Below are 16,350 nucleotides of genomic sequence, written 5' to 3'. Positions count from 1 at the left end.
TTACTACAGCCTAAAATTAATTTTGGAGTATTTTAGGATATACTGAAAAATGAAAAACGCAAGCTATGTTACACCCCCCCCCAATATTTGCGAGGAACTGTCTTTATAAAGATCTAGAATGACATGGAAGAAAAGAGGTCACATCTGAAACATGACCAGCTCGGTGGAGGCCTGTGTGGCAGTTTTACAAACTCAAAGAGACTGAAAGTAACCACATGGGAAGGTCTGAACATTAAAACTTTCTAACAAAAAGCCATTTATGAGAGGTAGTCCTGTCCTAGGCCAGTATTTTTCCCAATTAAAGGTCAATCTTTACCTTAACTGAACCTGTCCTCTTTTGCATCTGTGATAACATACCTCTGGAATGTCAAATTTCCTTTTTCCAGAACCCTAAGCACAGGCACCACACAAGGGGGAGACCACAGATCCCCACACTGTTACTGTTATCATTTTAATTGTAGACTGTTAACCACCCTGTACCTACCTCTGTAACAAATGTGTCTATCATTTTACTTTCTATCTGATCCCCGAGTTTTCCTTGCTTTGCTTCTCCCTAATCTATCACCGATAGATTTTATGGAACCCATTTATGCCTCCTCTTTTGATTTTAAGGTATAAACTAAGGTGCAAAACAGCCACATTATCTCAACTTGCTAAGGTTTTGCTTCCGGGCAACTGTTGTCAATTTGGCTCAGATAAATGCACAAGAATTCTCTACAGGTCTGAATGTTTCTTATATTGACAAAAGCAAGCACTAAGATCGTGAACAATGAATGCCATCTCTCTTGGGGACAGGTTTCAGTGGGTTTCATTTTATTTTCTCTTTCTCTATATTCTCCAATGTGTGTATCTTCTAGGTTAGCTGAGTAACAAACAAGCCTATCACTGCGCAAAGACTGCTGCTCCCTCGTTTGTCCTCCCACTTCTACAACCCTTTTTTCCACATTCACTGAGCAGCCTCTTTTTTTTTCAATCCCCACCCTAGCACACGTTTACTGACTTTAGACAGGAGAGAAGGGAAGGAGACAGAGAAAGAAACATCAACCCGCTCTCATGTGTGCACTAACCAGGGCACCAAACCTGCAATCCTGGCTCGTGCTCTGACCAAGAATCAAACCTGCAACCTTTTGGTTTACAGAATGACACTCCAACCAACTGAGCCACACTGGCCAGGGATCACTGAGCAGCCTCTTAACAAGAGCACTGGCCGACAGCATATATCCGATTCTCATGACACCTGGCGGGGGCGGGGGGGCGGGGTGTGAGGAAGGCAGGTATCACTTTGTTTCCTGTTTCACAGCCAAAGGGGAGAGGGGACACACCAGAGTAAAGACACTTACCTAGGTGACCCAGTACATTAGGACAGGGAAACAAAAAAAGGCAAAGAGCCCAACTTGAAAATGAGCGAACGATTTGAAAAGACAATATTCCAAAGATATACAAATGGCAAATAAACACATGAAAAGATATTAGTCATTAGGAAAATGCAAATCAAACCACAATGAGATACCACTTCACAGACACTAAGTTGACTATAATGTTTATGATGGACAATAACAAGTGTCAGTGAGGATGTGGGGAAATTAGAACCCTGTGACACTGATGGTGAGAATGTGAAGTGGTACCGACACGGCAGAAAACAGCCTGGCAGTTCCTCAAAAAGTGACACGTGCAGTCGCCACATGACCCAGAAGTTTCGCCTCTGGGTAAACACTCAAAGAACTGAAACCATACTGTTCACGTAGAACCTTGTACGAGAATGTCCAAATCAGCATTACTGACAATGGCCAAGCAGTAGAAACAATACTAACGGCTATCAGCTGACATTATAAATGAATAAACAAAACATGGTCGAATATTATTCAGCCTTTAAAAACAATGATAAAGGCTACAATTTGGATAAATTTGGAAAACACGCCAGCGAGAGAAGCCAAACAGAAAAGGTCGCATACAGATCTCCTTGATATGAAATGGTCAAAACAGGCAGATCCAAAACGGAAATAAAAACAGTGACGGCCAAGGGCTGAGGGAAAGGGCAAACGAAGGGAACGGCACTTTTTTGGGGGGTGGGGTGGGGATGGAAACGTTCTGCAGTTAGACCTTGGTGATGGCTGCACAACACGGCAAATACACTAAAAACAACCAACGTGTGTGCACAGTGGAAAGTGGTAGATTTTATGTTATAAGAATTGTCAATAAAATACAATAATAAATCTGACAAAAAACAAAACAAAACAAAACAACAAACTTAGGGACTCAGGATCCGGGGCTGTGCACTTCAAAGAACCTATGCTTCTCCAGTGACCACCAGCCTGCTTTCTTATGCTTGCAGGAGAGAGTAAGGGTCTGTGCCACAGGGTCTGTTCACTCAAGGCAAACAACGCTCACAGATAAATGGAGAGACCCAGTTTTAAACACACACTCCTTCACCTGGGAGCCAATTTTTCCACTTCCCATTGTGCTGACTTCCCAAGGAAGAACCACACATGGCCACTTGGCCAGCAGAAACTGGTCTGCTACAGCAGGGATGAGACAGAAGGCTGGTGTCAACAAACCGCACTATGAAACCGCACAGCAGTCACAAAGGCTGCTGCTGGCAACTCACCTTGAGCCCACCTCCAACTTCTCCCAGAACATTTTCAACAGGCACCTTGGTGTTTTCAAAATGGACTTCACAAACTGAAACACACAAAATTGAAGACCTTAGATGCAAACCACTCTGCCCTTGATGCACTGGCATGAAATGCAATGCAATTCATTCACTCACTCATTCATTCATTCATTCACTCACTTGCTCGCTTGCTCTACATCTATGGATAGGACAGTACAGAAAAACAAGGTTTCTGTCACCGTGGAGTTCATACTTTAGTTAGGGAGATAAACTAGAAACAAGATGTTATAACATTGTGTTAATTGCTATGGATGAAATTAATACAGCACGGTGACAGAAATGGAGGTTGGAGGGGGTATTTTTACGAAGGGTTTATGTCAGACCTTTCTAAGGTGAAGTCTGAAAGATAAGAAGCCAGAGACATTGCTAGGCAGTACTGCTCTTCCTGAGGTCCCCACTGCAAACGGGAGTATCGGCCCTATTTCACTCTGCTTTAACGCAGCCAAACCCGGCACTGTGGCTCTGTGGGAGGGGCAGATGCGCCTTTCCTTACCCACAATGCCAGGTTTGGCCATGTGACCTGCCGTGGCTTCAGGGGCATGGAGCCAATCCAACAAGAGCAGACAGGTCTTAACTGTGTCAATCCAGTCTGGCTTGGCTCCTTGGGCTCTCACGATCTGCTGTGAGAACATGCTCCAGTACATTCAGGCAAACATACGGCATGCCTGAGCCCAACCCAGAGCACGTGGAAACTAAGGAAGAGAAATAAATGGCAAGTCCCAGGGTGGTGTCTCGGGAGGGTTACTGTGGTTACAGATGACTAGCAGTCCTTAAAGTGAGGATGTACCTGGCATGTTGAAGGCAGTGGAGGTCAACGTGATGCGAACAGGTACAGTAAGCATGGCAGGGGTGAGGGAAGAGGCAGAAGGGACAGAAGCCTCTCAACTTTGTCCTTTATAGTATTGGTGGCTCCCAGCAACTAGTGCCAGAGAAAAGGGAGGCTCAGGACAGGGAAGTCATGGCTCAAGTAGCCAAGCAGTAGCCAAACAAAGGGTGGGCAACCAGGGTCTGGTGACTTTTTATTCTACTATTACAGCTGTGTCCAAATAGCCTGGTTGTGAAATACAACGAAACACTCATCTCTCTGGCCACTGGGTCCCATTTATGGTTTAAGCACATGGGCGGAGAGGCAAGGCCCTTCTCCTAACAGCTCTTGTTCTTTCGCAGGCTGCTGGATGTGGGGAGGACCTTTCCTCCCTCTCTGACCTCATCTTGTGCGGCACAAGCCCCTCTCACAGGACCACTACATAATCCCAGTGGGCACCACCTACCCAGACATCAGTATGGACAGTGCACCCACAGTGGTACACAGTGGCGGCCTGTTCTCTCCCACCACTTAGGTCACTCTGGGTGCTTTTTCCCACCCGCACACGGAGATCGTTTTATCTCAGGCCTTTGAGCCTGCTCCTTCCTCTATTGGAACATTCATCAGGCAATAGGCAGCAGCAGCCATGGTGGTTAACACCAGTAACAGCACAAACATTATCAGCTTCCCTGTACACTTTGCATTTTACACGTGTTATAACCCTCCCTTTTCATGTCACCTCCACAATGTAGGTTCTATTATCATCCCTTTCTTGTAGGTGAGGAAACTGAAGAAAAGCCAACTGGCTTCCTCAAGGTCACACAGCTTCTAGGTGCCAGAGCCAGGTTAGGGCTCGGGCCCTCTGACAACCCCCGACCCCACGAGGCTAAGTACATGTAGTGGCAAATACCACTATCTAGAACACAGGGTCCCCAAAGACAGGGTGGCAAACAGAAGTGGGTCTGGAGGTGCCTGTGGCACAGACTCTCCATGATCTGAACAGGAGGCCTGTGAGAGAGAGCCCTCTGAGGACTCCACCGCAGCTCTGCGAGGGTTGAGGGCCGCTGCAGACCCAGGGCCCGGCCTCAAGTAAACCTAGTGCAGACCAAGGGCTACAAGCAGGCCTGGGTGGGTAGAAAGAAGCGGGAGACGGGAGGAGGTTCCAGGCCGGGAATACGGGGGTTTCCTAATGGAATGTTAACCTAGGACACCCCACTGCCCCTTTTGGTGTCCACTATGCCTCCCTCACAAGGCTGAGAGCTCCACAAGACTGTGACTGTCTCACTAACCTTAAATTCACTGGTGGTCATTACATGGAGAAGTGTAGTCACCGTGGCACTTTATTTTTAACTTTTTAAATTTAAGTACTGTAGATACCAATATAGTATTATATTGGTTACATTAGTTTCAGTTGGACGATACAGAGACTCAACATTTTAAAAATTACAATGTAATCACCACAATAATTCTAATAACATTTGTGGAAAATTATCACAATATTATTGACTATATTCCCCTTCTCCTTTTCATTCATCCTCCCATCCTCTCCCTTCAGGTAAAATCCCTTTAGTCTCAGTTTTTATGAATCTGATTCTGTCTTGTTTGTTCATTTGTTCTTTTTTTTTTTAGATTTCAATATAAGTGAAACCATATGGTATTTGTCTTTCCCTGCCTGACGTATTTCACTCAGCATAATAGCCTCTAGATCAATTTATGTTGTTAGAAATGGCAAGATTTCATTCTTTTTTATTGCTACGTAATAGTCCAAATATGTAACACACCACATCTGTTTCTGCCCATCAACAGACACCTTGGTTGCTTCCATATCTTGGCTATTGTAAATAATGCTGCAATGAATATAGTCATTCTTCCCAAAACTAGAACAAATAATCCTAAGATTTATATGAACAACAAAAAATCCTGAATAGTCAAAGTAATCTGAAGAAAGAAGAACAAAGTTGCTGGCATCATGCTCCCTGATCTCAAACTATACCGCAAAGCCATGATGATCAAAACAGCATGGTATTCGCACAAAAAAGACATAAATCAGTGGAACAGAACAGAGAGCCCAGGAATAAACACTCAATTACATAGTCAACTAATCTATGACAAAAGAGACAAAAATATATAATGGAGTGACCACAGTCTCTTCAACAAGAGGTATTGGGAAAATCATACACAACATGCAAAAAAATGAAACTTGGACCACTCTCTTACACCATATACAAGAATAAACTCAAAATGGGTTAAAAACTTAAATGTTAGGCCTGAAACCATAGAACTCCTAGAATAAAACATAGGAAACAAACTATTTGACATCAGTCTGAGTAGTATCTTTTTGGATATATCCCATCAAGCAAAGGAAACAAAAGCAAAAGTTAAATACATGGGACTACATCGAACTAAAATGCTTCTGCACAGCGACAAAAACTGTCAACAAACCAAACCACCATCTACTGAATGGGGAGATACAGTGGCAAATTATAATGGGTTGACATCCAAAATACGAAAAAACTCATATCAAAAAATAAACAATCTGAGAGAAAAATGGGCAAGGAAATAAAAAGATATTTCTCTGAGGAAACACAAGAAAAAGACGTTATCACTAACCATCAAAAAAAAAGCAAATCAAAACCACAAGCAGCTATCACCTCATACCAGTTAGAATAGTTATTATCAAAAACTCAACAAATCACATGTGTTGGCAAGGATCACATGTGTTGGCAAGGATCACAACACAATGCACATGTGTTGTGCATTGTTGGTAGGGTGCGGTCCCTATGGAAAACAGTATGATGATTCCTCGAAAAAGTAAAAATACCAAATAACCCAGTAACTATACTTCTGAGAACTTTTTCAAAGAAAACAAGAGCACAGATTTAAATGGATATAAGCAACCGTGTGTTCACTGCAGCATTATTTACAACAGTCATCATGGCATTCTTAATTTGATTTTGCTAAAATGCTTAAGTATAATTAAAACTACTTTTTTAAAAAAGGACTTTACTTATTTTTAGAGAGAGGGGAAGGGAGAAAGAGAGAGAGAAACATCAATGTGTGGTTGCCTCTCACATGGTCCCAACTGGAGATTTGGCCTGTAACCCAGGCACGTCCTGACTGGGAATCAAACCAGCGACCTTTGGTTTACAGGCTGGTACTCAATCCACTGAGCTACACTAGCCAGAGTCAATTAAAACTACTTAAACCTCACTGCATTTTGATGCTTGAATGGGGCTAAAGAGCCCATGCACTTGCTCACATTCTCTCTCTCTCTCTCTCTCACACACACACACACACACACACACACACACATATATATATATACATATATATATACAACTTACTGTTGGAGCCACGGATACCTAACTTATCCTCAGACTTCCCGTTAGTTACTCCACCAAAGTCTCTCTCTACTATAAATGCTGTAATTTTGTCTTTTACCGAGCTGTCAGAATCAACGCTGGTTTTAGCAAACACGGTAAAAATATTGGCAAGTCCTCCATTGGTGATCCAGACCTGAAGGAAAAAGCAAACGAACTTTGGAGAAAACCAAACTCCTATGAGCCACCTCTAAGCCCCACCTTTTCCAGAAGACACTCCAGCTGCCCATCAACCCCCAGGCTAGACTGTAGGGCCTTGGCCCCGGGGAAGCCAGGACTGCGCAGAGTACCGAACCCAGTCTCCCCAGAGCAAGGATTTTCCCAAGAGACACAGGTGGCCATGAGTGTGAGCGTATGAGTGTGTGGGGCTCCTGTGGAAGAGTATCCAATGGCACTAAGATACTTCAAGCTCTAGCACTGAATGAAGGGTTTCCTCAGGAAAGGGCAATGGGGACAGAAAGGAGCGAGGAGGCAGGTATAAGAAAGAGAGGAAGGGAGAGATAAATATAGAAACTTGTCAACAAAGTGCAGTATATGAAATTTGTATGAACCTCAATTCAAGCAAATGATTTGAAAAATAAAAACATGAGATAATCAGAGAACTCTGAATGCTCTCTAGATAGTAAGGGATTACCATTTTTTAAAAAATGTGATAACGGTATCATAACTTTTTTTACAAAATAGTCCTGCCTTTTAGAGGTATAAACTGAAACAGTCAGGAACGCAACCCAGAGGTGGCTAAGAGCTAGTAACTGCTGAAGCTGGGTGACAGGTACATTCAAGTTCACTATAGTGAACTTGTGTAGGTTTCAATTTTTGCATAATAAAAAAATTTTTAAAACAAACACCCAACAGAAGCTCAGGGTTGGTACTACAGAAGCATGTAAACTGCGGAGCCAGAACTCCCGGTTCCAATCCTGGCTCTGCTACTAAGCATAGGACATCTGCTGAACTCTTCGAGGCCCAGTCCCTTCTTCCAAAGAAGGCAAGTAGCATCCGCCCAAGAGGTGATGGTCAAAAAGATGATATGTACACCCTCTGCAATCCCTGGTGTATGCAAAGTGGCCAATGAGTAGTGGTGAAGGTCATGACTGAGACCCCAGAGGAGCTGTACCTTGGAGCCGCTGAGGATATAGTGCTTCTTATCTTCACTTAACGAGGCCCTGGTCTGGATGGAGGCAGCATCACTCCCACTGCAGGGACAGAAAGAGGCTATTGAAGAGAGTAATGCTGGGAATCAAGAGGAATGGTTTGGAGGGCCCCAAATAAAGGTTTTACTTTAATACAGGAGTTGGCACACTTTTAAAATAAAGGGCCAGATGACAAATATATTCAGCTTTTTGGGCTACCGGATGCCTGTCCCAACTCTTCGATTCTGCCGTTGTGCGTGAAGGCAGCCACAATTTGTAAACAAACAGGCATGTTCCAGTAACACTTTCATTACAAAAACAGGTGGCAGGCTGGACCTGGCCAACCCCGCTTTGTCACATCAGATAAAAAAATGGTAGTGAAAATTTGAACTTAGATTTAAACATGAAAATGTGTACTCAAAATAGACTCATCTAAACTCCTTTCAGGATGAGTTTAGGACCCCAGATTTCCGGGTGGAGGGAAGCAAGGTGAAGTGTGGTCCAAGTAATAGACCTTAGTGCCAGCCCTATTATGTCCTAGCTAAGTGACCTTGGGCTTATCACACAACCGCACTTAACCTCAGTTCCTAATCTGTAAAACAGGGCTATTACTACCCACCCTCATACTCTGAAAGTTGCTTCGAAGCTTTAAAATCACATGTCAGGCATGTTGCAAACCACAACATAATTATTTAATAGGTGCTGTCAGGTATGTTATTGCATTTATAAATCTCACTGGGGCAGAACTGTCAAGAAAAGCTGCTGATTTGACTCCTGGAAGATTTCAGAGAGGGAAGAAATAAAAGTCACCACCTATTCAGCACAAACTCTAGCCCTCCTTCCATGCCCCCTTCCATTGCTAATTCCACGGCAATTCGAGACAAGGGCAGACCTGGCAGGCTCTGTCAGGCAGAAGGCGGCAATGTGCTCCCCAGATGCCAGTTTGGGCAGGTATCTTGCCTTCTGCTCCTCACTGCCAGCCAAGATGATCCCCTACACAAGATACAAACAGGCTGATTTCAGCTGTGGGGAAAAAAGACTATGTCAACTATGCTTGCAGAATATAGCTTCTGAAGGATACTTACGGTACTTCATCTAAGAGGAAACACCCTGAGTCAGAGCTGGCAGCCTCAGGTAAAAAAAGCGGGGAGCTGCTGGGGAGTATGGGGAGTCAGACTCAGGGATTTTCATCACAGCTCCTGTTTCCTGGCTAGGTAATCTTGGGTAAGGGATGTCCCTTCTCTAAGCCTCCATATTCTCCCATACATATAGACAATAATGTTACCCATTGGAGGGGTGGTTCAAATGATAAATTGTGAAGAGGTGGGAATGCTGGACCCACACCTGGTGTAAAGAAGGTGTTCAGTCAGCGTCAGAACTGTCCCACACTCCTTCTCAAGTCCCCTCTTCCCACGGACTGAGTGCAAGGAGCACACAAGCTCCTGGAGGGAAGCCAAGCATGTTGTGCACTCAGCTCACTCTGGCTTCTACATTGACAGAAAACAACACAAGTAATGAACTGTTGATTAAGAGTGGTGAATCTGGACCTGCCCTAAAACTCTCCAAGCCTAGTGGGGTGAGAAAGACAACAGGAGGGAGGTCATGCTCAGGCCCCAAGTGACTCAAGAGCACAGTGGGAGAGGCTCATATCCAGCTTGAAGTGAAAGCAGGCTCGACGGAGACAGCGGCATCAGAACTGGGCTTCTAAAGGATGGGTCAGAGGCAATGAGAACATGAGGAGGATTAAAAGGGAAATAAGCCAGGCAGTGAAAGACAAATACCATATGATCTCACCTTTAACAGGGACCTAAACAACAAAACAAACAAGCAAGCAAAATATAACCAAAGACACTGAAATAGAGAAAAGGCTGACAGGGACCAGAGGGGAGAGGGGAAGGAATTTCAGGGGAAAAGGGGAAGGGTTTACAGGAACGAGTAGAAAGGACACATGGACAAAAACTAGGGCGGGTGGAAATGGGAGGGAGGTGGGGAGGGCTGGGAAGGTGGGCCAGGATGGGAGTAAAAGACAGAAAACTGTACTTGAACAACAATTAAAATAAATAAAATTTAAAAATATTTTTAAAAAGGGAAGGGATAGTGTGATCAAAGGGCTACCACTACGTTGGAACTGAGCACTATAATGGCGTAGCTGAGAGGATGTGCACAAATGAGGCACTGCAGGGCAAAGATGCAGGAACAGAACAGGCTCTCCTCCAAGACCATGAGATAGCAAGCACAATTCACTCCCTGAAGGTCTTCTTGGAGTCACAGAAAGCATCCCCAGATACTTGACCTTGAGGCCTATAGCCTGGTGTGCTTCCAGGGTCACGGCGATTGACCCGTCCAGGCTGACAATTTCCCGCAGCCGTGCATACATGGTGTTGGAAAGGCCCAGGCCACCTAGAGAAGAAAGAGACCTGCTTTACTTAGGGTCCAGCCCCAAATTACTCCCATTAAAGGCAAATGGCTTTACTGGTCTTTTCCAATTATAAAAGTAATACCAAGTCACCATTTTCACCCCAATACAGAAAGGTACAAAGAAAACACACATCACCCACAAACATCAGTCAGACCATTCTTGTGTATATCCTTTCAAACTTTTCTAGGCATATGAGCATATATAGAGATACACGTTTTTACCATAAAAATATAATCTATACTACAGAAATATAAAAATACCTTTACATTACGTAATAGGCTGCATCTCCTGTCAGCTATAGATCTTTATAAATGAAACAGCTTTCCAGCGTCTCACTCCCAGTATCCAGTGCACTGCAGCACAGAGATTTCTCTGCAGTGGCACGACTCAGGTTTTAGGATCGAACATTCGTTGTCATGGGCGACTTTTCTGCACACTGTAGGATGTTTAGCAGCAGCCTTGGTCTTCACCCACTTGGTCCCAGAAGTACCCCCTCCCCACAGTTTTGATAACCAAAAACTCTCTAGACATTGGCAAATGTTTCTTGAGGGAAAAAATAACTCTAGTTGGAAATCACTCTTCTGCAGTAGAAACACAAACATTAAAGAAACAAAAACATAAAATCCTCTGAAATTGTATCTTCAACTTCCACAGATGGCTGGGTGACCATACACGCATCATACAAACAATAAACTGAGGCCTAAGGTCATGTGACCAACATGTAGCAGGGCTGGGTCTGAACTCAGGGGGTATGTATGGGTAAGCGCACTACAGCCACCCTTCACACACAAAGGAGGGGATGAGTCCCTGCAGACAAGTGGAGTGGCCTGCCTAGTATGCAGTCCTGTGGGTTCAGTGGTGGTGCCCAGGGAAGGCCAGGGCTCTGCAGTACCACTTTCCCCTCCCCATTGTTTCAGTCAATACTTATTTCACATACTAAGGGAGTCAGTTTTGTTTGTCCAAAAAAATAAATTCTGATGCTTTCCCTCCAAAGAAAGTTATCATTAGATCACAGGGACAGCAATCACATGGGGAAGGATGACAGGTGGGTGGAGACTGTTGGTGGAGATAGAGCTGAAGGGCAGGAAGGAGTCACATCAACCAGTGATGGACATGCCATTGACAGGATATTGACAGGATACTGACAGGCTGGGTTGGCTGCAAGGAACCAGGAAGGAAATGCAGGCCCAGTTGGTAGAAAGGAGTCCATTTCCCTGCTCCAGACTGGGAAGAGATCCCCAAAATGGATGTTTGGGGGCGTGAACATAAGGCTGCCTTAATTTCCCAAGGAGGGAAAAAGCATCAAACATGATTATCATCACCTCATGAAAGAAAGAGTATTTTCAAATGTAATATATCCCATAAATGAAAGACAAAACTCACACAATCATATCAATAGATGTAGAGAAAGCCTTTGATAAGGTATAGCATCCATTTATGATGAAAACACTTAGCAAAATAGGAACAGAGGAAGCGTTCCTCAATATAATAAAGGCCATACACCAGAGACTTACAGCCAACATCTTACTCAATGGGCAAAAACTTAGAGCTTTCCCACTAAGATCATAAACAAGACAAGGATGGCCAATCTCACCACTCCTATTTAACACAGTATTGGAAGTCCTAGCCAAAGCCATCAGACAAGAAAAAGAAAGAAAATGAAATCCAAATTGAAAAGGAGGAAGTAAAACTGTCATTGTTTGCAGATGACATAATAGTGTACACAGAAAATCCTACAGACTCCACCAAAAATAACTACTCGGCCTAATAAATGAACTTGGCCAAATACAGGATACAAAGTCAATATTCAGAAATCAAAGGCATTTTTGTATACCAACAATGAAACATCAGAAACAGAAATCAGGGGAAAAATCCCATTTGATATAGCAACAAGAAAAAATAAAATACCTAGGAATAAACCTAACCAACTAGGTAAAGACCTGTACTCAGAAAGCTATAGAACAGTGAAGAATGAAATTCAGGAAGACACAAACAAATGGAAGCATGTACTGTGTTCATGGATTGGAAGAATTAACATTATCAAAATGTCCATACTACCCAAAGTGATTTATAGATTCAATGCAATCCCTATTAAAGTACCCATGACATAATATGAAACAAACATTTTAGAAATTTATATGAAAATGATCCAGAATAGCTACAGCAATTTGAGAAAGAAGAACAAAGTAAGGAGGGATCATAATACCTGTTATAAAATTATATTAAAAGGACACAGTAAACAAAACAGCCTGGTACTGGCGTAAGAACAGACACATAGACCAATGGAACAGAATAGACAGCCCAGAAATAAACTCAAGTCTCTAAGGTCAATTAATATTTGACAAAGGGGAAAGAAGCATAAAATGAAGTAAAAATAGCCTCTTCAACAAATGGTGTTGGGAGATCTGGACAGATACATGCCAAAATATGAAACTCGATCACCAACTTACACCATACATAGAAATAAGTTGAAGAAGGATAAAAGGCTTAAATATAAGTTGTGACACCATAAAAGTCCTCGAGAACAACATAGGGAGAAAAATCCCAAACATTCTACACAGCAATATCTTCACTGATATGTTCCCTAGAGCAAGGGATATAAAGGAAAAAATAAACAAATGGGACCTCATCAAAATAAAAAGCTCTGAATGGCTAAAGAAAACAGCATTAAGACGAAAAGTGAACCAAGTATATGGGAAACTATATTTGCCAATAACACCTCGAACAAGGGCTTGATCTCCAAAATATATAAAGAACTCACATGACTCCACTCCAGGAAGACAAACAAGCCAATTAAAAAATGGGCAAAAGACTTGAACAGACACTTCTCCAAGGAGGACATACAGAAGACCCAGAGACATATAAAAAGATGCTCAGCATCCTTAGCCATCAGAGAGATGCAAATTAAAACCACAAAGAGATACTACTTCACACCAGTCTGAATGGCCACCATAAACAAATCAACAAACAAGTGTTGGAGAGGTTGTGAAGAAAAGGGAACCCTAGTAAACTTACTGTTGGTGGGAATGCAGACTGGTGCAGCCGCTGTGGAAAACAGTATGGAATTTCCTCAGAAAACTAGAAATGAAACTGCCTTTTGATCTAGCTATTCCACTGCTGGGATTATATCCTAAGAACCCTGAAACACCAATTCAAAAGTACCTATGCACCCTAATGTTCATAGCAGCACAATTTACCATAGCCAAGTGCTGGAAACAACCTAGGTGCCCATCAGCAAATGAGTGGATCCAAAAACTATGGTACATTTACACAATGGAATACTACACAGCAGAGAGAAAGAAGGAGCTCCTACCCTTTGAGACAGTGTGATGGAAGTGGAGAGCATTATGCTAAGTGAAATAAACCAGGAGGTGAGGGACCAATACCATATGACTTCACCTTTACCTGGAACATAATCAACAACAACAAAGCAAACAAAATATAACCAGAGACACAGAAATTAAGAACAATCTAACAATAGCCAGAGGGGATGGGGAAGGAGACAATGGGCGGAAGTGTTTCCGGGAACTATTATAAAGGACACACAGGCAAAGCCAAGGGGGAGGGTGGAAGCAAGGGAGGGAGATGGGTTTCGCTGGGGTAGGGGGGAGTAGTGGGGAAAAATGCAGACAACTGTAATTGAACAACAATAAAATACTTTAAAAAACAGTACTCAATAAAATTTATTTTAAAGATTTGGGGAAAAAAGTACTTTCATACCGGAAAGTAGAACTTAAAACAAGAATAACTGATGGAAAGTTATGTAATCTCATATCAACTTAGGCATGCATGTGCACACACATACCCCCAATACATGCTGGCATATAAGACATGTAGATGTAAAAAGACATACCCTGGTTTTACATAGAAATTGTCTGGGAAAAACATTAAGCACTTTCATCAATTAGGAAATGATTTTAAAGGATCTCGAAGGGGGACCTTTAAAGGGGAAACATACAATACTACCAACCTGGCTACATCTAGAGACTTTCTTCTGGTATTCATTACTTCAAGCACTCATGTTTTCAGTGGATGAGAGACCAACTGTCACTCTCCAGCTCTATCTCCAGTTGCTTCCTAGTCTCATACTCAATACAGCTCACGTGTTATAGCCAAGAATTCCTATCACTTGTCAGTTTTAATACCAGCAAGTCTCGGATGCCTGGAAAAGCTCAAGCTCCCCACACCTCACTCAGAGGCTGCAGGTTTCTGTTAAGAAACAGGATGTATAGCTTTTCCCTGCAGATGTCTGTTCTGTGCATTCCACCCCCAAAGTAGCAACATCACTAATTATTTTATGTCTTCTGCATAAATAAAAAAACGTTTTTATACATTTGTAAATGTGATGAAAAGTATTTCATACAGTGACAGTAAGATACACCATTTAATAGTTTAAAACAAAGCAATAAACATACTTGTAAACTAAGATTTAACCTGATTAAAATATGCCTCAGAATTAAGGAAATTTGGCATCACACTAGTCTGTCCTAAATTTTCATATTTTGTCTCAGACTGTACCAGCTCCAGGCTGGGTACAAGTGGAAACTTATTCTACAAACGTTGAGGGCCCCCCACTTGTGGCTGCCAAGGTTAGGGTACAGGGGTGGAGGTGGCCTAACTCTAGTGCCTTAGGTAAACCAGGCAGGAAGGAAGACAAGCTCCTGGCTTTTGTGACTTGCTGTGCAAAACCTAATTTGAAATCTGACTGGGAAAATGCCTAAGATATTAAAAACTTCCAAACGACCAGCTCATACTGATGAAATATACCCAGCCATTAAAGCACCACTAATTCTCCCCTAAACTGCTGATCAAACCTGGAAGCAACCTCAGACAGCAAAGCTCTGGGAAGGGCTCATAGAGGCTGGCGCAGTTGAAGGCGGAGAACCTAGAGCCACACTTTTATGTCAAAAGGGCCCAAGAGTAAAAGTGATGTGTGGGTGTGCATTCACAGGCATCAGCCTGGGTTCTGGCTCCCTGAGACATCTTCTAGCCCTCTTCTCACAAACACTTCTTGCCTGTCCCCTCAATCCCACAGAATTAGCATGACCACCTCTGGATTAGGAAAAAAACAAAAAAAAGTGATCAGCCAAAACTGACAAGGCAGAATTACCCTGGGATGCTGAGGAGAAAGGCAAGGGCCTCTACTTGGAGACTAAAAACATCACTACAACACTCTAAGGGGGATGCGCACAGTCCAAAGGACAAAGGGCCCTGCTCAGAGGTTCCCCCTATTTAAATCCCCATATCCACAGGTTTAACACCTATACATTCATTACAGTAAAACTGAACAATTACTAGCATCAGGTCTGTAAATGTACACTTTTGTTGGAGCCAGTTAGTGTTTTTTCAGACGTATCTTGTGCCCTATAGCCATGTCTTACTTGTTTGCACCAGGATAAGATGCCAAACTTAGTGGAACTTGACACCTGTGCTCTTACCACATGAAGCACAAGTGGCTCCAGAGTAATTCCTGTGCCTGAGAGACCATCTCCACTCCCTGTACAGTGGAGGTGACACTGAAATCAGCCAGTTTCACTCTGACTCACCCCCCTCCTCCACCCCCACAGAGACCCAGAGAGCACAGCTCCTGCGACAGTTTTTCAGAGGAAGACGTGCACAGCTCCTAAGCACAGGCACTTGAGACAGTGCACACACACTCACTGACCAGCCACCCCACAGTTCGCCAGCAATAGACGTTTTTATTATTTCCAGCTCGATCTTGGACATACTGCACTAAGGGCCACCGTTCCCAAACAGAACCTTTTTTTAAAGAAATATAGACCACTTTCTTAAAAGACAACAAGCACGGGGGTGGTTTCCTTTACTTACCATATTCTTCTGGGACTTGCAGGCCAAAAAGCCCCAGGCTCTTCAGCTTCTCTAAAGTTTCCTTTGGAATTTTTCCCTCTTGGTCAATTTTTCGAGAGTCCACTGCCAAGAAGAAA

General features: G+C 43.1%; 1 protein-coding gene across 2 annotated transcripts in view; it reads right to left on the bottom strand.

The window, feature by feature from the left end:
* Nucleotides 1-16,350, bottom strand: part of ACAD9 (acyl-CoA dehydrogenase family member 9) — a 61,176-nt gene that overhangs the window by 13,649 nt on the left and 31,177 nt on the right. The window contains exons 3-8 of one of the 2 annotated variants that reach the window (XM_037037682.1): nucleotides 16,235-16,336; nucleotides 10,280-10,386; nucleotides 8,879-8,979; nucleotides 7,971-8,049; nucleotides 6,821-6,992; nucleotides 2,606-2,679 (exon numbers count right to left, since the gene is read on the bottom strand). In XM_037037682.1, coding sequence (XP_036893577.1) covers nucleotides 2,606-2,679; nucleotides 6,821-6,992; nucleotides 7,971-8,049; nucleotides 8,879-8,979; nucleotides 10,280-10,386; nucleotides 16,235-16,336 — 635 coding nt within the window. The remainder of the gene's footprint in view (nucleotides 1-2,605; nucleotides 2,680-6,820; nucleotides 6,993-7,970; nucleotides 8,050-8,878; nucleotides 8,980-10,279; nucleotides 10,387-16,234; nucleotides 16,337-16,350) is intronic. The other variant, XM_037037683.1, reaches the window with a different exon arrangement.

Source organism: Sturnira hondurensis, unplaced genomic scaffold (genome assembly GCF_014824575.4).
Source record: "Sturnira hondurensis isolate 20B ecotype Veracruz unplaced genomic scaffold, ASM1482457v3 Scaffold0023357, whole genome shotgun sequence".
NCBI lineage: Eukaryota > Metazoa > Chordata > Mammalia > Chiroptera > Phyllostomidae > Sturnira > Sturnira hondurensis.
This window is presented reverse-complemented; position numbering and strand designations above follow the sequence as displayed.